This window comes from Ursus arctos, unplaced genomic scaffold (genome assembly GCF_023065955.2).
Source record: "Ursus arctos isolate Adak ecotype North America unplaced genomic scaffold, UrsArc2.0 scaffold_13, whole genome shotgun sequence".
Classification (NCBI taxonomy): Eukaryota; Metazoa; Chordata; class Mammalia; order Carnivora; family Ursidae; genus Ursus; species Ursus arctos.
In genome coordinates, this window is record NW_026622797.1 from 10,500,323 (window position 1) to 10,523,813 (window position 23,491).

Genomic DNA, 23,491 nt, shown 5'->3' on the forward strand with positions numbered 1-23,491 from the left:
AGGCTCTCAAGAACGTACGCATTCTCTCTGGCCTGTAACAACCCAAACTAAATAAACCCAACTTGTTTTATCATAAGCATGGTCTTCATCTGTGGTCAGTGGGCTTCAACAAGGCAAAAATTGTTCAAATTAGGTACTTATTTTTGTTTTTCTGTTTCTCTTTTATAATTATCATCTGTCTCACAGAAAAAGAAAAGGGTAGATTAAAAAAAAAAAAGACCCCATTATTGTAACAACAAAAAGGAAAAAATTCTTAGGAAAAAGCAGGGTAAGAAATGAAGAGTTTATTGTTATTGTTGGTTTTACAGACATCACTACTGATGTCCATGATAGCCATAATAAACACAATAGCCAAGAAAACTGAAAAAGAACAGTAGTGAAGATATACTAACCCTAAGAAATAATAAAGCAGTATAGTGTCGGTGCACTAATAGAAGGATCAATGAAAAGAATAAAAACCCCAGAAGAACCCCGAACATTATACCCGAGGAGATTCAGGGAAAGGCAACTAGAATGGTTAATTTTATGTGTCAACTTGGAGAGTTTCTGGATGAAATGAACATTTAAGCCAGTGACTTTGAGTAATGCGGGTAGGCCTCCAGTTGAAGGTGTTAATAGAGCAAAAAGGCCAGCCTTTCCAACTAAGAGAATTCTCCAGCAAACTACCTTCAGACTTCATCTCTGCCATCAGCTCTCCTGAGTCTCCAACCTGCCATGCTGCAGATTTGGGACTTGCCAGCCTCCATAATTGTATAAGCCAATCCCTTACAATAAATCTCTTTATCCTAACTGAACACACACACACACACACACACACACACGCATTCTGTTTCTCTGTAGAGCCCTAATACAACAGCCTACACAAGACAAGGCATTTAAAGATCTAGCAAAGAAATAATTAAGTTGGATTAGGGTAAGTGAAATGCAAAAATGAATCCATGAAAATACTACAAAATAACATGGGAGAGTTCCTTTGTAAATTTTGGAGTATGGAAGCCTCATACTCCCACTAAATAAAAATCCAGAGATCTTAAAATAAAAGATTGATAATTCTGAGTACAACTTTTTTTTTAATTTAAAAAGCCCCTCTGCATGACCAAGTAGATAAATAAATCATAATTAATTTCAAAAGATAAATAACAAAATGGGGGAGGGTGGTTAGTAACTCATATCACAGACAAAGATTCAGTCTCCCTATATATAGAGTTTTATTAAATCAATTTTTAAAAGAGCAACAACTGCATAGAAAAATGCAAGATAAAAAGATACGAATTCACAAACAAAAAAAAAAAGGAAAAGCAAATGCTTTTAAGTATATAAGACATTCAATACAACTCAAAACAAGATAAATGCAAATTAAAATTACATTATCAGATTGGCAAAAATCCAGAAGCTTAGTAAAGCATGCTACCAGCACATGTGTAGGCAAACAGGTACTCTCCCATACTGATGGTGTGAGTATAAATTGGTACAATCCCTCAAAGGAACAATCTGGCAATATTTACCAAAACTGCATCTACCCACTGACACACTGATGCCACTTTTAGGAACTTATCATACACATACACTTGCATATTTATGAAATGATACGTAGGCAAAGTTTATCACGGCAGCATTGTTTGACTTGCAAATAATTAAAAACAGTCTAAACGACCATCAAAAGAGAACTGGTTAAATATTATCATGGTATGTCCATAAAATGAAAGGAAGCTATGAAAAAGAATGAAGGGTTGCTTTATGTCCTCCTGTGGCAAGATCTACAGAAACTGTACTTCAGCGGGTGGGGGAGGAGGACGACAAAGAACAGAACAGTGTGTATGTTACAGTACGTCACCATTTGTCTAAAAATAGAGTAAAAATTAAAATATGGTATCTTGCCTCTTCGTATAAAGATACTCCAGAAAGCTGTATAATAAAGTACTAAAGTGGTTGTCTGGCAAAGAGTGAGATGGGTGGTGAACGAGGGGGGAGGACTGTGCTGGGAGACTTTTATTTGTATCCTTTCCCTCCTGCTTTTTCATTTTTGAAACATATCAATGTATTGATTATTCAAAATATAACACTTTAACAAATGTTAAAGACACAGAGTGAGGTATCTTAATGGAACCCTAAAATTACTTTTTGTATCAATCATACTAACAAAAGACACAAAGTATTATTTGCTGATTGATTCCCTAATATAAAAATCAACACTCCATGTATGCTGTTTGGAAACAAAAGGAAAGGCCGCAGAAAAGAATGCTCTGTCTGTTAGGAACTACTGGCTCACTACATTAAACATGGCTGAGATTCTTTGGTTTTTAAATGTATGTGAATTCAGAATGACAAATTCTTATTAAAATTCAGTTTGATTTTGAAAATACTCTGTTGGTTATTTTTACTTTGTTTGGGGATAGAGTTTGAGGGGATTACTGTTTTGGGAGGCACTAACCATATCTAAAATGCTAAATCTTATTTCCTAGACAAACTTTCCAAATCTATCGGAACACCGAACTCCCTAACAACCGAAGTTGTTCCTATCAGACAAGACCCTCTGATTCAGCTCCGTTTCTGACTTCCACCTCTTCGTCCCATAAGGAGCGTAATGCAACTTAAAAAACACTTAGACATTCTACAGGTAGGGAGTATGAAAACAAGAAAAACTTTCCAACATAGTCTGAAGAATTTTTGTCTTCCTCAGAATATACAGAAATGACAGTATTTATGTTAGAGTCATGGTCACACAGACAGTATTTCCTACCATATGGTTTACCATATTCAAATCAATAAAATAACAGTAGCAAAGCATAAAATAGACCTAAACGTACATTAAAATAGTATTCATTAAAGTAAGATTTCATCTGTAGTACGCTTTAAATATTTAAGTGTGAAGGATATTGAATAACTAATTGCCATGTGGTAGAAGTCACCAGTGAATGCTTCATAAAGGAAGTAAATTTGAGCTTGGTCTTGAAGGAAATGACAAGCACTCGGAACCCTTAATCAAACTGGTTTTACAATCAGAGATTCATTTTAGCACTAAAGTAAAATGACTAATGTAATCTCTCTATTCAGTCCTTCTTAAATTTTGATGGCACGACAAAAAACATTCTGTCTAACCAGAAGTTCAATAAGGTTTAGAAAGACCTTGAAAAAGCCTGTAACTTTATTTTCATAAACCCGGATACCAGTCTCACTTAAAAAAGAAATGATATTGGAAGGTTATTTAATTTTCCCACATCTTAATAAAAGACTAAACCAAGTAACTCTGAAATAATATACATTCCTACCTCCATACATCCCTTTACATAATATCAGAATTTCAAAAACATATGCAAAAAACAAGATTCTACAGGATCTTCGATCTCAGCTGTTGTCCTAACATGTTTTGTTTAAAGTCATAAACTCTCAGGGCGCCTGGGTGGCTCAGTCAGATAAGTGTCTGCCTTTAGGTCAGGTCATGATCCCAGGGTCCTGGGACAGAGCCCCACATTGGGAATCCTTGCTCAGCAGGGGGCCTGCTTCTCCCTCTCGCCTTCCTCCCCACTTGTGCTCTTTCCCCCCCAAATCAAATAAATAAAATCTTTTAAAAAAAAGTAAAGTTATAAACTCTCTTTAGAACTCTTAAGTCACATGGGGAAAGACTCCAACAAACCCAAGAAAATACTTAAAAAATAAGCTGAATTAAAATTAAGCTTCACATATTTATATACCTTGCTTAGTGTCAACAATCTCTATAAGATGTGCAAGACACGCTTTAAAAACTGAATAACCCTCCCTTCACTACAGCACCCCACAAAAGAGAAAGGAAAATATAAAATGGAAAGTTACATTCTGATGCTTATGACTAGAAGTACCATGAAACATTTATCTGGATTCAGAATAAGAGTCCTGAGCTCACAGCGCCTTTTAAGATCACTCTGTGACAATCTCTAAAACAAAATGAGACTGAATCATTTTATCAAATGCATATGTACTATTTTTCTACAAATCACATAAGCGGACATATATGGCCAAATAACATAAAAGAGCATTTAATGAGGCTAAACTACAAAATGCTTAATATTCTTAAAGTACATGATTCCCTTTAGTATTTTAATATATTGCAACTGAAGTGATTATCTGTCTATAAGCTAGTTTAAGAGGAATAACACTGCCAAAGGCAGCAATGTTTTGATATAGTAGCACTTATCATTAAAACAAACACCAAAAAAAAAAAAAAGCTCAAGATTAAAACGCCATGTAGGTGGCAACGGGCAAGATTAAATGATCAATAAAACCATTTTTCTGAATGAGCATACTCTCCCCACTCTTCGATTTCAAACATCCATCCATAAGCAAACGAACAGTTTACATTAGGTTCAGTTCTACACTTTTCTCAAAACTACACTTTTTCCCACTGAGAGCAGCACTTTTTAAGCAGGACAGGAAGAGGACTCCGAGCCCAGTCTGCCTTTGGAACGCAGACCTCGGCAGACCTGGCGGAAGCTCGGGGCCTGGGGGTCTGGGGGCCCGGGGCGCTCACCTGCTGCGGCTGGTACCTTTGCTGGGACTGGGACGGCAGGTACTGCGCCTGCGGAGGGAGGTGCGGAGGCTGCGGCTGCTGGTTGTAGTAAGGCTGCTGGCCCTGCTGGCAGTAACCACTCACACCTTGCTGTCCATACTGAGGTGGCATCTGTCAACAAGTCAAGCAAAACAGGCGAGCAAGTCAAAATGGGCAAATTCAATGGAATCAAATACGGTTTCGATTCAGCAACATGAAGTGGGCTCTTTGCTAAGCACTTGATTTCAATATTTTTAATCTTCTCTCCATTACATAAATCGTCACACTGCCTTCTATTCACATATTATCAGAGGTAAAAAGATAATCTGTTTGAAAAAATAAGATTTCATCAGATAATCAAATATTGATAACCCCAAAAAATCCAGTGGGGGAAATCTCCTAATACCGACACAAACATATGGCTCTGGTGAGTGGGTGAATCACGATATTGTACACCTGAAGCGAATAAAACGCTGTATGTCACAAAAAAAATACCCTCTGCTAAGAAAGTCAAGGAAGCATTATGTTAATCCATTCTCCTGAAACGCTCCAAATTAAAACGCACTCCAACCATCCAAGCCCACTTGCTCATATTCTGTAGGATGCTGGTGACTTGGCTACATGTATAAGGCGTGGTTTTGTTTCCACTAAGGTCAAGAAATCCCAACTACACAGGAGCAGACACTGTACCAGTTACATTAACAATTCCATTTACTGCTTTTGCCAAAAAGAAACCACACTGCAATACAACCCTTTTAGAAGACAGTATTATGTATACAACCCAATATAACCAACAACATGAGTTCTTAAAGGAAAGATACTCATATCTAATATTAGAATAGTATTTTCCTAGTTGATAAAACAGGTAATGGTGTAAATCAAAGTGTGCTAGACTGCAAAGACCAGATACAGGCAACAATGGCCTAAGTGAGCTTTCTCCACCTCGAATTTACATGAACCTAAAAATCGTTAAAATATTTGCTCAAAGTCCTTCCTCATGCAAGAAATACACCATGGATGCTATTTTTAATTTTTTTTTTCAAATGAAAAGTCTATCTTTCTTTCTTCTCTAATTGGGAGAGAGAGCAGCAGAGCAAAAGAAAAACAAGGTATCAGGATGGCCAAAAGCAGTCCGTAGAGGAGGATAGTGAAGTCACCCTGTTAAGAATACAATACGGTCCACTTGACACTCCCAAGAACTACCCATAAGCCCACACAGTTAAGAAATCAGTCATCAGTTCCAGATACACATTTAAAAATGCAATCACTATAAAATACGGAATGGGGAAAAAGAAGAAATGGCAAAAGGAGGAAAATACTAAACACTTTGCCTCTAAGACCAATTAGCACAATAATTCGTAACACATACGATGAAGTAAAAGGGGAAAATGCAGAAGCTACAGTTCATTGTCTTTGTGACCTGATTTAGATTACTGTCAAGGCCTGTCAGCAATGATCACAAACATTTGGCCACAATGGCTCACAAATGCCTCATCACACAGACCCTAAGTTAGTAGAGCAGACAAGTTGGTATTGAAAACCATTTAACTGCACAGTTGAATTCTTTGCTTTTATTTATTTTACAGCTTGATATCTCATAATGAATGTATGTCCCTGCCATAAGCCAAGCCAAAGAATTTCCATAAAATACAACTCCACATGCTAGAGTATCGTGTACTACCACAACACATATCCTTCCGTTCAGCACCCATATGTTGATTTGATATCTAATACTATATTTCACACAAGCATCTTTGCAGTTTGATTTGAAGCAGTTAGGATAACACTTTTGCCAGTGTTAAAATGACTGTAAAGCTCCATCAACACAGCCGGCAACTCCCCTATGAATTGCACTTTAATATGTTGACTTTCTGGTTTACAGAAACCCTTGCACACAATATGGAAGTGTCGTTTGGGGAGGGGGGCTCCATTTCCTGAGAGAGACAACAACAGGACATATTCTAGTCAGCAACGAACACGAGAGCAGCCATGAACTTATTAGACTCTTTTACCATCTATTCCAGCTCTGAAAAGCTTAGGGACGAGTCGGGGTGCCGGGGGGGCAAGGTAGGGTGGGTGGGGATATAAGCAAATTTTCAAAGGAACCCCAGCAACAGCCTGCGGAACACAGCAAACCCGGGGAGAAACCGTCAAAATCAAAAAACTTTTGCTTGGGAGATTTTACTACTGTCTTCCACAATTAAAACCCATTTGCTCTCCTTTTAGAAACACGGCCTAATTCATCTGGTACTCACCGAACGGACACCTCATCCTCTGTGAGCCGGGGATGAGGTGATGTCTAACCCAGTACAATCGGGCTATCAGTTAGAACTGGGTCCCAGGGCCAATCTACTGAATCTTTTCTACTGTCCTTCCGTGGGACCCACACTGCAACAGAGATCACTAAATTCTGTTTAGTGGAAGAGTCTCGGGGTTGGAAATCTACGTGATCTAAATCCAAGTCCCTGTGCCTCACTTGTCTGAATGTGGCCAATCACATAACGACACCCGTCTCACATCTCCGTCTATAAAACAGGGTTACTTTCTTTATTGATTCATACTCATATTATAACCAGCAATATAATAGTCCTACCTGGAATGCTATACAGATGCTAAGACTTATTAAACAAGTTGTAGTGCTGGCTCTAAAATATTATTTCCTACGTTTTATCTTTAAAAATCAGTTTCTAAATATAATACCTCAGTTGTCTACAACTGAAGTCTAATTCTTTAAAGATCAATATTGCTTTTGTTTTAATCAACTTAGATGCAGGGCTTTCAAAGATCTATTATATGTTTTTCTGACAAATGACCAAACAGTCATTATTATGAAACATAAATCGACAGGTTGAGCCATAATACACTGAGGGCCCCAGGGCCTCCTGCCGAAAGCCGTGTGCACGAACCCCACAGCGCAACTCTGGTCTCCCTCTGCCGTCAGTCTTACCTGCCATCGAGGCACTCAGCCGTGGCGCATCACTCTGACCGCCGTCCCCACCAGAACCTCCTGAGGACTCAGAAACCTGCGACGTGAGGTAAAAAACAGGAAGGCCCAGGGGACTTGTCCATGAGGGAAGCACACAAGCTTTGACTGCCTCAAGTTTTGTAAAATCAATTTGGCTACTGAGAGTCTTCTTGTTTATGTCTTGGTTCTCAAACACACTCAGGCTAAGTAAAGTAAGATTACCACAGTGTTGGATGCAAGGGAAATTTAACCTAGAGTTACTGCGTACCAGGAACCAAGTGAGGGGAGCTGGGGTCACAAAGCACTTCTAGTTCAGATGCCCCCCCCTTTCCCTGACCAGCCTAACTACACGAGCCTGGCCGCAGTCATCTTCCTCAGGCCATTTCCAATTTTATTTTACCACAGTGGAGATGATCGGACTTAGTCTACCCCTTAATTATGTTGTGTTTACTGTTTGTCCTTATCACTAGACTCTGAGCTCCCACATTCCTGGAATGCCTCCGGGAAGTCACTAAATGTTTGTTGAATGAATGGATGCTGTTCAGTGGATTACTAAATCAAGTGATTATTATATAAAAAATTAAATGAATGAAGGTAACCCTTCATAAAAATGAAATCACTTGTACCACCAACTCTTTGAAACACGTATGTCCAGCTTCATCCAACAGCCAAAACACCGAACTTCATGCACACAGCCTCACGGCACTCTTGGCTATTAACTGCTAACCCTCCATGTCATTATCACCCAGCAAATGCTCTGGGCCGTTATCATGGTTTGAATAAAAAGATCACTACACTAAACTAAATGGAAATCTCCAGAAAATGCTTGTGATCAGAGCTTTTCTGTTATCAAAAACAAGAAAAACAGGAATTTATTTCACTCATTTCTAAATAGAGAAGATCTTAGAGTGGAGCGTGAGCACACATAATAACAAAAAATTTATTCCAATTTTCCAAGAAATATGAATGCTTTCCTATATTATTGGAGAGAGAAAGTAGAGCAAAAAATGATTCATTTAAGTATTTTATTTTAGGAAATCATTCTGATAAAAAAAAGTGAGCATTAACTTTCACATCCCTGTATCACATTAAACGTGCTGAAATTCCGGGCCCATTTTTCATTTTACCCTACCCTGAACTACTTTGCTCATACTTCAGAACTGAAGACATAATCAAGGTTTTTCTTCTCTCCCATTTTCTTCCTAAAGAAGATTTAGAAAACCATTTCCTCACCAAGGTGCACTGACCCTCTGACCCAGCAATTCCCCTTGTAAATATATACCCATGAAACACTCACATGTGTCCCAAGAAGGATATCTGATGCAATGCTATTTACAAAAACCAGAAAGAGGACACACTCTAACTCTAACACAGTACGCAAAGGGAAAAAACCAGGCTTTGCTATAGCCATAAAACGGAATTCTATACAGTTTTCTTTAAAAAAGAAAAAAAAAAGGTAGTAAAGCCTACACAGCAAATGGTTGCAATCTGAATAATATAATGCTGAATTTTAAAAAGCAGGAAAAGAATGCAGCATAATACCATTTACACATTTTTAACACACAAAATAGTATATATTGTTCATGGATACATATATATAGTAAAAGTACAAAAGCATGCATTGGAAAGGAAATATATGACATTCTCTGGAGAAGGGAGAGGATAAAAGATGGGGTGGAGCTTCGGCCTGGAAGATACGAAGCAGATGTGGCAAAATGGCAGAGGCATGGAAACTACTCCAGCACGCACACAAGGCAGGAGACAGGCCACTGGAGAGGGCCTGGAGAGCAAAACGCCTTGTGCTGCTTTATTTAAAGAGGCCCTGCTAGAACTTTGCTCCAGAGACCCACCCCTGATTACTAATGCCAGGTGCCCTAATCTCTTCTAGGCCTTTACCTGGGGCAAGATTAGGCCAAAGACTTCATTATGGTCTTCTACGCTTCCGGCAGATTGGTAAATCTCCGAAAGGAAGGACTTTACGCCAGTATTTCACGACGGTTCTGGCAAGTGAATTCACAGAAATAAATTCTATAATCAAAAAAGTTTGAGAAATAAACATAAAAATAAAACATAATATACTAGCATATGAAAGGATTTGTTAAATCCTTAAGAAACCCAACCACCTTCAAATCTGGGATTTCTTAAATTTATCTATGAGGATACCCACCACACCCCCTGGAACATAAATTCTATAGAAAATGGGGCCTTATAATTGGGTGATGGGCATTAAGGAGGCACTGGAGGTAATGTGCACTGGGTGTTACATGCAATTGAAGAATTCCTAAATTCTACCTCTGAAACTAATTTTTAAAAAGGGGGTGGGGGCACTTGGCAGTTTAGCTCATCACTATACTCAGAAGGCCTGGCCTGTAGTAAGAGCTCAATGAATATTTGTTGACCGAGCCTCCTGGAATAAGTATATAAATCACATACTATGAATCACACACCACTGACATATAAATGTAAGGGCTTTCTGCTTTGAGCTCCACAATGGTCCAGTCCAATGGTCTATCTCCACAACAGCTCACCACAGCATTAGGAACAGATATAATCCTCCTTGACGTGAGCTAGGAAGTTATGGTCCTAAAATACACCTTGGTTTCTATTACGGATCTGTCACCTCTGGATTATCCAAATCTATTTACATTACCAGTTTTGTCCTTCCTTTTAGAGGGAAATAATTTAAGATCAAAAGAAATACTTCACATCATCCTAAATTTACCACAGACATTTTAATATAGGGAAGTGATTTTATCTAGTCATCCATCGTGGACACTTGGTTTGTTTCTACTTTTTGGTTACTGTAGATAATACTGCTGTGAAAATGGACATACGAACATCTGTTCAAGTCTTTGGATAAACACCCAGTAGGGAACTGCTGGATCATCTGCTGGTTCTACGTTTAATTCTTTGAGGAAACGCCATACTGTTTTTCAGAATGGCTGTACCATTTTATATTTCCACCAGCAGTGCACAAGGCTTCCAATCTCTCCACATCCTTGACAACACTTGCTGTTTTCTGTTTGTTTTTTTGTAATAGCCATACTAATGGGTGTGAAGTGGTATCATACTCATTGTGGATTTGATTTTCATTTCCCTAATCATCAGTGATACTGAGCATCTTTTGTGTGCTTATTGGCCATTTGTTTATCTTATTTGGAAAAATGTATTCAAGTCCTTTGCCCATTTTTTAATTGGGTTGTTTTTTGTTGTTGAATTGTAGGAGAGCATTGTATAGTCTGGATGTTAATCCCTTATGTGTTATATGATTTACAAATATTTTCTCCTGTTGGTTGCTTTTCATTCTCTTGATAGTGTTCTTTAATGCACAAAGTTTTAATTTCAATGTAGTCCAATTTATCTTTTCTTTGTTGCCTGTGCATTTGGTTTCACATCTAAGAAATCACTGCCAAACTAATGTCATGAAGGTTTCCCCTATGTTTTCTGAGAGTTTTATTTTTTAAATATATATATCTTAATATATATATATATATATATATATTTTTTTTTTTTTTTAAGTAATCTCTATGCCCAACGTGGGGCTCGAACTCACAACCCCGAGATCAAAAGTTGCATGCTCCACTGACTGAGCCAGCCAGGTGCCCTTCTTCTAAGCGTTCTATAGCTTTAGCTCTCATGTTTAAGTCTGTAATCCATTTTGAGTTTATTTTTTGTATATAGGATAAGTTAAGGGAGGGTCTAACTTTGTTCTTTAGAAAGACCTATTGTTCTTACTCTATATAATTTTCATATCAGCTTCAGATCCTTTTGTTCTAAGAAGTACAGTTTGGTTTGGTATTACAGTTCCCTCCAGAACTAAAGTGTATACACATTCAACTCACAGTATTTTCTGTTTATATGAAATTCAAAATCACACAAACCTAATTTATGATAATAGAAATATCACAACACGGGTTGTGGGATATAACAAATGGCTAAAAAGAGACATGAAGCTTCTTTCTGGGAGTGATGAAAATATTCTGTATCTTAATTGGGGTGGTAGTTTCATGGATGTACATATATGTCAAAACTCATCCAATGGTACACTTAATTAAGATCTGAGCATTTTATTGTATGGAAGTTATACCTTTAAAAGCTACTAGTAGAATACGTATATACACTTAATAACTAAAGTAGGTAAACTTTTAACTTCACATGCTTTATAACATATCACTGTCTTATTTATGACTACGTGCAAATTCCCTACTTGATAATGACTGTTCCCAGGTGCTTAACAGGGAGTTTTCATATTTTCTACTTTACGTAATCCAAAATAGTACACAGCAATTGGGTATATTGAAATAATCACAGTGAGTATGTAAATTCAAATATACGAGGAGAGTCAAAATATGTACAGAAACAGTATCTCTGCAACCCAGAATTCTACTTTTAAGATTATATCTTAAGAAAAAATGTGAAACAAGTATGCAGAGATATGTATAGCAAGGAATTCACTGGACCCCTGGGAAAGCATCCCTACTGAAAAATATGGAAACTGCCTAAATGTCCATCAACAGAGACTGGTTGTGGCAGGGGGTCAGAGGGGGAGATATTCAATATCAGCTTATTAATGAATCTCATTGTAGATAATATGTATTTAATAGCAAGAACAATTACTAAGGTGTACCTTAAGGGGTAGAAGGTTACAAAACAATATATGTAGTAAAAATTTTTTAATATGAAAATCTGTGTGTGTGTGGTTATCTGAATAAAGAATTAATAGCCCAAAGGAATAAACACCAAAATGTTATCTATCATTTCTTAAACCAACTCAGTGTTTTTCATGAATCTAGAACAAAATGCAATTTATTCTGGATTATTTATTGTGGTCTTTTTAAGAGTTATCAAAAAAGTGTGTTATAACAATTTGCCTTAAAGCAGAAGCCTCCTTAATTTTTATTTGTTTGTTTTTCATCACAGGCTTGCGCCCCTCCAGGTAAATTCCACGAAACAGGAAGGGAAAAAGCACAGGAAAAATCATAAGTTCGCGACAGTTACATTTTAGTCATTACTGTGGCAAATTCTGCTGGCTTCCGATTTCACAGAAAGATCAAACACTGTTTTTCATGCGTAAGAGTCAGACTGAAAATTCCCCACAGCAAGGAATTCAGATGCTAAGCCGATGTGTGGTTGAACCAATTGCACGAGGAAATTTTATTGTGTCAACATGTCCAGTCAAAAATAATGAGCTAGAGGGTAATAAATGAAGTTTACAAGGTCAAGATCCTACAACTGCCATAATCTACAATCCCTTAAGCTAAGTTCCCAACTGAGACTTCTAAACAATTTAGGTCCTTTTTTTTTTCACACTTTCTTATTTTAAAAAGAAAAATAAATCCTGTCCTTAGGCTTGTCTAAGGAAAAAAACCAAAACAACAAACCTCCACAAATTCCTGAAATTACTCCTTCATGCTTGAAAAACAAGAAACCATCAGCAAATGTATATTGAGTGCTTATTGTATGCATTGTACACTCAAGCTAAGTTCCTTCAAATCTGTCCAGCTTCCCTTGAGTAAGAGAAAAAAGATGACCCAGAGTTGAAGGAGTTGGCAAGGCATTCAAGGGCCAAGCAGTGTCTTAAACAGCAGACCAGGCCTGATGACCAACCGCACAAACAAGCCAGTTAAACAGTTCACGTTGCTATGGAGCGAGCGCACTTCCGTTTGGTCTATGTCCTTATTCCTAACAGATAACTTCCGGGCCACAAACACTGCTGTTTTATGGCCTGAAAACTAACCAACATAATCTCGGCTGAGTTAACCCTCTCCTTTAGCTCGGAAGTTTTAAAAATTCTTATAAAAAAATAAGGGTTTTTTTTTTTTTTTTTACAAACTTAACTATTATGTAAAATTTTAAACACATACAAGAGTAGACAGAATAGTATTAAAACCCACAGTTTAAGTAATTATCAACTTAAGGCCAATGTGGTTTCATCTACAGCCCCACCCACTATTCCCCACCCCAGCTTATATCCCATCATATCATCTCAGTGGAAGATGATAGCACCCTGCAGCTCTTCCGTCTCATCTAGGGGCCCCAAAATAAATCATACGCAGGGGACCCAAACCAGATGTCTTGCATGGAGCCAAACCCAAAGGAGTCCACCCAAAATCAGTCCAACCAACTCAAAGACCCATGGATAGAAAAATAAATACGTGTAAACGACTGAGACTTTTAAGTTGATTGATTTGTACCACTATTTGTCAATAGTTACCTGAAACTTGTAACAAATATTAACAGATTTCTTTGGATGAATAGAATATTGTGGATTTTTCACTTTCCATTTATGCTTTTTGTGTTTTCCACATTTTCCTTTTTCTTGTATTTTAATTCCAGTGTAGTTAACACACTGTTAGTTCCAGGTGTACAGTATAGTGAGTCAACGGTTCCATACATTGCTCAGTGCTCATCAGGACAAGTGTCCTCTTCATCCCCTTCACCTATTTCCTCCATCCCCCCACCCACCTCCCTTTTGGTAACCATCAGTTTGTTCTCTATACTTAAGAGAATAAATTTCCTTGTGATTCGTGAAACAAAGATAAAAAGTTCTCATTTGTTACCGGTATATAAGTTTTTCCTCACAACACATTTGTTTAGTAAAACTTCCTTGACAAGCGTACACACAATGTAAGATTATAAACATAAACACAGTGAAAATAATATACATACAATCTCTCTTGGACTTCTGTACAATTATTAATTGCCTACAAAATTTCACTGCTTATTCTAAGTCCAACTGCTCTATATTTAACAAATCACAGCTTAAGCGAATACTAGGTCAGACAACGTTCTGCAGAGTGAATATTCTATATGGCTGTGGGAACTAAATGGTAGCCTCTCATGACCTCAATTTCCAAAAGTCAGGGATATGTCCTGAACAGCCTTTATTTCCTCTTTATAATCATTATCATTCTACTATCCATGAATTTATTTATACCCTTCTTAAATTAATTTGTATTTCTAGTCCATGCTACCTCTTGAGGGTAACCAGTTCTGGAACATTATTATCCATTTCATAAAGTGGTACATCCTTTAATTTTCATAAAATTAACTCCAAGCTTCAAGGAGTGCCCCCTAATGCTAGCACACAGAATATGAGTAACAAATGTACGTACTATCTATCCCACTCTGCCCCCTGATTAATTTCACTGGCTTATCAGAATGCTTGTGCTCTGCCAGTCTTCACTGTGGAGAAGCAGCTAAAATAGCATGAATGCTTCCAAAGGCACAGCAAGTATGGCTGCACGCAAGAGTAAGATTACTTTCCTAGGTACTTTTTAAAGCAGCCTCTAGTACACATTTTGTATTCTCTCCTCTACCTCCTAACTACAGCTGTTTTCACCTTTCCTCCCAGGTCAGCCAATTAGAGGAGATTTTGTTTAAGTATTCATAAAATGCAGGCATTCACTGGCAGTAAAATGCTTCCTGTCTCATTTACAACCAGTGTTGAACTAAAGTCTTACTGTACACAAAATTAACACACAAGTGTATAATTGTAGTTTTATGCTCAAGTGCCCTAATTATGCACTTTAAAACACTTTCTTCCCAAGGATCCATCGAGGGCATTCGATATCACGGATCTATAAAGGCTACAGTACGCTTTTTGATAAAACAGAAGCGTAACAGGAAAAAATTTGAAGCTTCGGAGAGAAAGTCTGTGTGCAATGCACAAGAAGATAAATCTCATTCCAATAAATTTGGCTAAAAAAGATAGCATATTCCCAATGTATATAAATTTGGTACTGGGGGACGGAAGGGAAGGGCATGTGTAAGAGCAAAAGACTTTTAATTCACAATGCTTATTCTTGAAGAAAACAGAAGCAACATAAAAAACAAGTGGTCTAAAATCTTTCATAAACTATCACAGGGGAGAAAAATACATCTAGGAGCCTACGTGCCCTATTTATGTAATAATGTAAGCAAGGACAAAAATTAACAGTAAAAGGACCATGCTCATCTCTAACAGGGAAGCTTTGACATCTAGATTACCAGCATTTACATTTAAAACAAAATCAAAAATAAGTACTTTCCATACAAAACATATGCAGTCAGTTTTAAATCAGAGCATCATAACTATGGAAATCCACGGACATGACGTGCACAAGCGTCTACTTCTGTGGCGGTCACAGTGTATACAGAGAGCAGTGAAGGGCTCTGAAGGCAATCTATAGTAATAAACAGGTCAATTCTGCTCACAGAAGCAGCATTTTCCTAGAAAAAGCTACTTGAAAAGAAAAAGGAAACAAGAAAAAGGCTTGTGCTGCCTCGCAGGGGTTCAGCTGTCACTATCCAAGAGAACACGGCCCCAAGAAAACAGGCACTCTATGTCATTCACTTAGTGATGAAGTCATCTCACTGGAAAGTGATTTGGAGTTTCCACCTCTCCTGTCATATTATTGCCCAACTGCAACAGGTAGTTCGGGATCAGCGAATATCATCTTTGAGTTGTTTCAATTTAAAAGAAAAAAAAAATACAAAGGGCCCCTGGGTGACTCAGTTGGTGAAGCAGCAGACTCTTGATTTCGGCTCAGGTCATGATCTCACGGTCATGAGAGATGGAGCCCCATTGGGGGGGGGGGGGTCCAAGCTCAGTGGGGAGGCTGCTTGAGATTCTCTCCCTCTGCCACTCCCCCTACACACATGCGCACACTCTCTCTTTCTCTCAAATAAATAAAATCTTAAAAGACAATACAAGATTACAAAATCAAAAGTCAAAACAGTACAAGGGCACCCCACACACATGTTAGAACAGCAGGGGTTTGTAGTAAGACTTTAAAATAAGTGTCAGGCTACGAATGTACATGTTTTTAAAACCCACCCACTTGGGCCACCTGTACATGTGAGGACACCATTTACTGCAGGTAAAATGGCAAACACTCAGCAAGGACAACTGATGGGAACTAAAGAAGGAGCTGCCTGCCCAGCTGCCCTTCTGGCCAGAGATTTCTATTTTTATGAAGCACAAAAAGAGGAGCCAAGAGCTTAACCACTTTCCTATATAAACCCAGCTGCCAAAATGGATGTGCCAAAGGGGAATTTCAGAGAATTTTAAAGAGATAACCTTTGCTGAGGCTGCAATGTCAACTCTGCGACCGCATGACTGGAGCATGTGCAGTGAATGCTAGATGGAAAAGACTGTTCTATTTGAGATAACTACGGAGTGGGGGAAACAGAGAAAACAGGGATTTACCAGAGTAAGACTAGAATTTTAAAACAGTCAATGGAGAAACAAGTAACTGGCATCTTCTATGGAGGAAAACTCCATGGTAGAGGGATAGGAGAAGGAAGACTGCTCATTGCAGACCCTTTCTAGCTTGGGGATTTCATACCATGCATATAAATGATTTCTTCGAATGTGTGAGAGGTTTTTTTTTTTTTTTTTTAAATACAGCTTTGAAGTTGTTCTTTTTTTTTTTTTTTTAAATGAAAGATGGGGGGGGGGGTGCCATGTGACTGCACTGTTACCAACAATCTAAAGCTCACCCTTTTAGGGTGAGGGTGCTAGTTGCTTCTACATCCTTTCTATATCTTTTTTCTCTCCTGCCCCCCCCCCCAGAAAAAGAAAAGAAAGAAAGAATTTTTAAAATTATACTTGTATTAAAACATGATCCTTTAAAAATGTGCAGTCTAACTGTTCCATGAGATTTTTTTTTTTTAAGGGAGAAACGTGTACTCATTAATCTATCTACCCCGAACTTTAAATGACGCAAATGTTGAAAAATGTATGAATGGAGAAAAATAATCGCATTGGTAATGCAAAAGGGTCAGCCTTCTCCACATACCATGGCCAAGACCCAAACCTGGCTATTAAAGTCTTCCTTTGAGACTTTGAGAATTCAGTAGGCTGCAGAATCTAAGAATAGACAGTCCCAAGGGAAGAACTAGTGTGGGGACCATTATTGGCATCCTCCCTGACTGAAGGCACGGACACGGACTCAGAGGGTAGTGAGGCTGGAGGCTTTGTCCTGTGCTTCCCAGGGACAGAACAGGCTTCAGATGAGCAGAAATAGCCCATCATTTTATTTTTCCCCAACTTTCAGAATGAGCCCGTAACAAAAAATGAGGAGTAAGTTTATAAAGGAGTCTTTTTGCATTAGATGTTTCTACTACTAACCCACCATCTCTCAGTGTCTCATAGACAAAGGTGAGACTAAAGGAAATATGTCAGCGGCTGAAAAACTGACTTCCTGCATGTTATTCCCTGGATCACTGTCTGAGTTGGGGGCAGGGGAGGGAAGGGAGGTGAATGAAGATGCTCAAAAACATATCCCACACACAGTACACACAAACTTAGATCAATAAACTTTTCTTTTAAACTAAAAATATATATCCATCCCACCATTCTCAGAAGGCTAAGCCTAATTATATTTTATTGTGAATTACTTTATCATGCACTATTAGAACTGATAGAGATTGCAGAGATCACGGGTTCAACCCTCTCCTAGGTCAAGGTCAACGAGGCTAGGTCAATGAAGCTAGGTCAAGGGTTAGAAAACCAGCAGCATTTCACCCAACTAGATTAACAAACAGAACACAACTCTGCTCTCGCCTCCCCTACCTCTCCACGCACCCCCCCCCCCATGCTCATGTCACTCTCCTGTGACCCCCAGTCACTGAACAGGGGATAGGTGAGTAACATGCGAGAGAAACATGGAGGGCAAGCTGTAAATGGAGACTCAAGCTGGAACGGAAGAGCAAAGGACACTTTGGAGATCTTGTTCTGTTCTCGAAGACAGTTGTGTGAACAGACAAGAGTACCAGGACATAAGGAAAGCAAGCACGGGAGGAGGCTAAGAGACAGGTAAGTAAAAGGACAGCGGCCACAAACAGGAACTGCATACAATTTTATTTTTATTTTTTTTTTTAATAATGATTTTTTATTATATTATGTTAGTCACCATACAGTACATCCCCGGTTTTCGATGTAAGGCTCGATGATTCATTATGCATACAATTTTAAGTTTGAAAAACTGAAGTTTAAAATATCTGGGTAACTTAGATTAATTTAGAAGGTATTAGGATATAAAATTTCTACCAACACAGACACCAATGCACTCAAGACAAAGTGGGGAGGGGGCCAGGGGCTCTTCACCTTGAGTCATTTAGCACATAGACACAAGTTCCACGACAAACTTGTGATACTGGGTAATAGTTTAAAGAGAAGTCCCATTCTGACGTCAAGGGATATGAGCAAATGATGCTTTGGATGCAATATCAAAGCCTTTAAAATAGAAATAGATTTCAAAGCAACTGTGTATATAAAAGGAGAATATAATATAATAATTTCTTTTGAGAAAGAAGATTTGCAATTTTTTTCTTATTTCACCAGATGAACAAGTGCCAAATATGTTCCCAAGATTGGTCAGGAAAAAAATAAGGGATGCTGACATTTTACAATCATTAATAGAAAGATACCTGGGGGTGGGTGGAGGAGGATTTTTACTCAATACAGAATTTTCAACAAATTAAATGTTTCACTTCTTTATACTGTCTCCTCTATTTATATTAACAAATCATTAAAATTAGACAGTCTGACCTATTTATTCTGAAAATCAATAAATAATCATAAAATAATTATCCCCCTCAAAACTATACTTCAACACAGATGCAATCTCAGATTGTCCACTCTAAGCACCTTTGCAGGTAAAATCAGTAGACTTTGGGGAATACAGAAGCCATTTAACTGTTTTATTAAAACATTAAGGGGCATAAAATAATTATCCTAAGATACAGCCCACCAATCCAATGACAAATAAGGATAACTGGGCTAAAAAATTTCTTATTACTCCTGAAATTAAACCATACTCCAATTCTACTTTATTTTAATTAAGCAAAATATTTCTTCCATTACCATTAAGAGGAAAATGCTAGGTTTTAAACAGTATCCCACAACAATTTTCACTTTAACAAATCTTTAAATTTAAAAGATGCACTGTGTGGGGCACCTGGATGGCTCAGCTGGTTAAGTGTCTGCCTGCCTTTGGCTCAGATCATGATCCCGGGGTCCTGGGGTCATGCCCCAGGTCTGCCCAGGTCAGGCTCCCTGCTCAGTGGGGAGTCTGCTTTTCCCTCTCCCCCTGCCCCTCACTCCAGCTTGTGTGCACTTGAGCGCTCACTCTAACAGATGAATAAAATCTTAAAAAAAAAAAAAAAAAAAAGAGGCGCTCTCTGATTCAAGACAAGGTGTATAGAACTGGTGGAGATTGGTCATATTTTCTAAGCAAAGATGCTACATTTAATAATCACTCACAATCACTTAAATAATACAGCTATTTCTTACTGCCGGAGAAAACAATTAGCAGCACTACCACCTGGTCATTTGGTGGTTCCTGAAACTCAGAACCTCCTTCCGGTGGACACCACTCCCCATACTTGTGATAGCCTCATCAACCCAGAAATCCCTGCCATCCCCTTAGCCAACTGTGATCACCTCGTAATTCCAGGACACATCAACTGCTGGGGTTTGGGCGCTCCATCTTTACAGGTTCTAATGGCCCCCAGATGGTACTCCCCATCTCCGTGGCTACCCTCGCTGCAGGCTCCTTCTGAGGCTCTGCTTAGCACTACATAGGGCCATGCCCTACAGAACGTAGGACACTTGCTGTGCAACTGGTAAACCACTTCACTGTGGTTTGGATTTTCCATCAGGTTGTCCCACAAATAGACCATATTCTAACTCTACTTTTATCTCAACTACAAACAATCAAACAAATAAATAATTTCTTAAATCTCCATTCCAGGAAAAGGGGTTGGGAAACCAAAGAAGCTTGAAAATACTGAAGGTTGATCAGAGCCAGGGCTTTCAACGCCAACTCAAATGAGGAAATATATTTTATATCACAACGATGAATACATATGATACCCTTACTACGTGTGACACATTCATATTTTCTACTGTTTATATTCAAATTCTTTCCCTTTTAAAAAAATGTCTAGCTGAAGCCTAATATATTGCTTTCATGTTCCCACAAATGGATCACAATGAGCAGTTTACAAAACATGGCATTTGAGGATGACATTTGCAAAAATCTCCGGGAAAACTGTTCCAAGTGATACTGTAAAGGTGTCCACAAATACTGGTCCCTGCATTTCCTCTCCCCTGACCTGCAGCTGCTGTTGACATACAATGCCACTGCTGGTCTGCATGGGCTAAACAGTGAGAGCAGCACACTAGGAAGACAACTGGCAAAACGGACAGAGGCAAACCCCCCCAAAGCAGGGCGGTGACCTATGGACACAGCGACTCCTGGAAGCAATCAGGAGTCAAAGCAAGAAAGACTGAAGAACAGAGACAAAGCTGGAGTCAGACAGGGACTGGTTCTGCGTGGAGAATCAGGAGAATGAGGTCATGCTATGGAGGCAAGTAGCAAGTGTCAGAGACGGTGTGCCTCAAACTTACGGGTGAGGAAAAGAAATGAATTTGAAAGTATGGAATGAACGGACCTCCAAAGGAGAGAGAGCAAGGAAAATGAGATGGGAGTAAATTCTGAAATAAAATAGAGGGGTACCTGGGGGGTTCAGTCGGTTAAGTGTCTGACTCTCGATTTCAGCTTAGGTCATGATCTTGGGGTCGTGGGATCGAGCCCCTCGTCGGGCTCTGTGCTCAGTGTGAAGTCTGCTTACCAACCTCTCCCTCTGCTCTTCCCACCACTCTCTCTCTCTCAAATAAATAAAATATTTAAAATAAAATAGAATGAAGGAGGAGGGGCTAGGACTTCTCTTGACTTTCTACATAGGTCACGAAAGAAGTAAAGCATCCTAGGAAGAAGGTCGTCTATTTGTCCAGGGACGAGGGGGAGTACGAAGGACCCTAACTGTGGGAATCCTGAGGTTCCCTAGCTGTGAGTTCCTTGCCACATTTATATTAATATTCAGGCTAATCATCTCTCTGGGAGAAATACTTGGGAAAAAAATTATAACAACTACCACCTGAAATTTGCAATAATGCTACTAAACATACAATGAGAGAGTGAACATACAATGGAGAGAAACTGAGGGCTTATGAGGAAGAACGAAGCAGGCAGAGCACCACTGGGTAAGCTGCTGCAAGAACGCAGAGCCCGAAGGCTCCCGTCACACATTCCCTGACCAACCAACGCAAGGGGACAGAAAAAACTAAAGGCAGTTCCATTAATTGAGTTTGCACCCTTATAAGATACAGAAATGAAGCTAGTGAACTCGCTCCTCTCCTCAGGTTCCCCTTATATTCTTTTATTATAACCGGACTTTGTTCTCTACCCTGGGGCCTCAATATGAGAGCCCCCATACCACAAATGAGTGATGAGTGTAAGGCTAATCAGCTCTGACTCTTTCCTCCAAAATGATTTACTATGGTAGCTACAAGACAGATCTCACTGTAAAATGCTTTCATTGATATGAGCTACCCCTAAAAATAAGAGCTATGACAATACCAATACTTATTTACATAGCACTTTTAAACTTTGAAAACTAGGGTCCGTGACAATCCTATTGAAACGGGTAGAATTCATCTCCTTTAACAGAGCAGAACCTTAAAATATCTAAGAATATGTGGCCAATTGGCGGCAGAATCAATGCTGGATTTCTGGTCTCCTGATCCAACCAGACCACAATATTGAAGGACGAAGGTAACGGCAAGGCTCCTTTACAGACACTATCTGTATCTATGCTTTGTTTTCCCAAATGGATTTCAAACTTCTCTCTGTTTTCCATTATATCACATGTATTGATCCAACATTTCATGAGCAATAAAGTCTCAACAGAACTGTCCTAGGCCCCGTAGAAGATCCGAATAGGAAGAAGACAAAAATCCCTGCACATAAGCAGCTTACAAGCAGAAGAGAGATGATACATGTTTACAACTCAGAATAAACAGGAGGAATATGAGCTGGAACAGAGAAGGAGGGCAGAGGAAGGAGCAGGTAAATCCCACTGGAAAAGTTGGGGAAATAAGTGCTAGAGCATTAGGAAATGCTGTTCAGACCAGAAGTACTGGACCTAGGCCTGAAGGGAAGACTCCACTTTCAACTGGCAAAGAAAAGAAAAAGAGGAATCTCTGTTGAGTAACAGAAACCCAGCTGGGGAAGACAGGAACACATTAAGGACACGAGGAATAAATAGCTCAGTACAGTATGAGGTAATGATAGGGAAGAATTTTGATTAATTCCCAAGACCATGCAATGCATACAGCAGATGCTTAAAAAACATACTGGCTGTATGAATACTGACTCTGGAATAAACTAGTACATTTCATTTTAAAACACAAACATATGAGTTATCACCCAAGTTAATGAGTTATTATTAATTCTCAAACGTCGACTGTGGATTGTCCATGGAAAACCTTTAAGCCCATTAGGGCTTTCCCCTTACCACACACACCTTCGGGATGCCTCTTTACATTACCACTAGAAGCACATCTTTTTCATATTAACCCCAATACGCCAGTGGAGGGAGGTAAGTTTTCTGCCCTCTGAAATCAAGTATTGCATTCCAAAACTATGCGGTAATTTTTAAGGAATACCTACAGTTTAGAATTATTGCTCTAATTGTTCCTCTTTAATCAACATGAACAAACACTGACCAGACCCCAACGTGTACCGTTGAGACTAAATTCCAATAGTGGTGATGAAGTGGTCAGGTACTGAGGTCCAGGAACCCACGCAGTCAGACCTCAGACTCCCTGAAAATGAGCGATATAGAACTGAAGACGATATGCATATGCACAGACATTAAGAAGCTGAACATGTCACAGGTGTTAGTTTATATATTTATACACACACACACACACACGTGTATGTGTGAGTGCATATGTATGCAGACATGTTGGCTTATTTAAAAAATGAATCTACTAGAAGTGATCTAATCTCTTCAAATTTCTTCAAGTACAACATGTCAGAATTTTAAATCCGGTATACCCAAAATTTCAAATAGCAAATCTGGATCCAGATAAGCAAGGGGAGGGCTGCCCTGGTGCTAGGTACCAGAAATCGGCCGGCTGAGGGTAGAAGTGAAGCCCAGAGATAGGC

The 23,491-nt window shown here is 38.8% G+C and overlaps 1 protein-coding gene across 12 annotated transcripts in view; it reads right to left on the bottom strand.

The window, feature by feature from the left end:
* Positions 1-23,491, bottom strand: part of ARID1B (AT-rich interaction domain 1B) — a 429,634-nt gene that overhangs the window by 300,191 nt on the left and 105,952 nt on the right. For 11 of the 12 annotated variants that reach the window (XM_048225999.2, XM_048225996.2, XM_026505119.4 and 8 more), the window contains exon 3: positions 4,505-4,654. The exons of the other annotated variant lie outside the window; for it this stretch is intronic. In XM_048225999.2, coding sequence (XP_048081956.1) covers positions 4,505-4,654 — 150 coding nt within the window. The remainder of the gene's footprint in view (positions 1-4,504; positions 4,655-23,491) is intronic. 12 annotated transcript variants of the gene reach the window in all.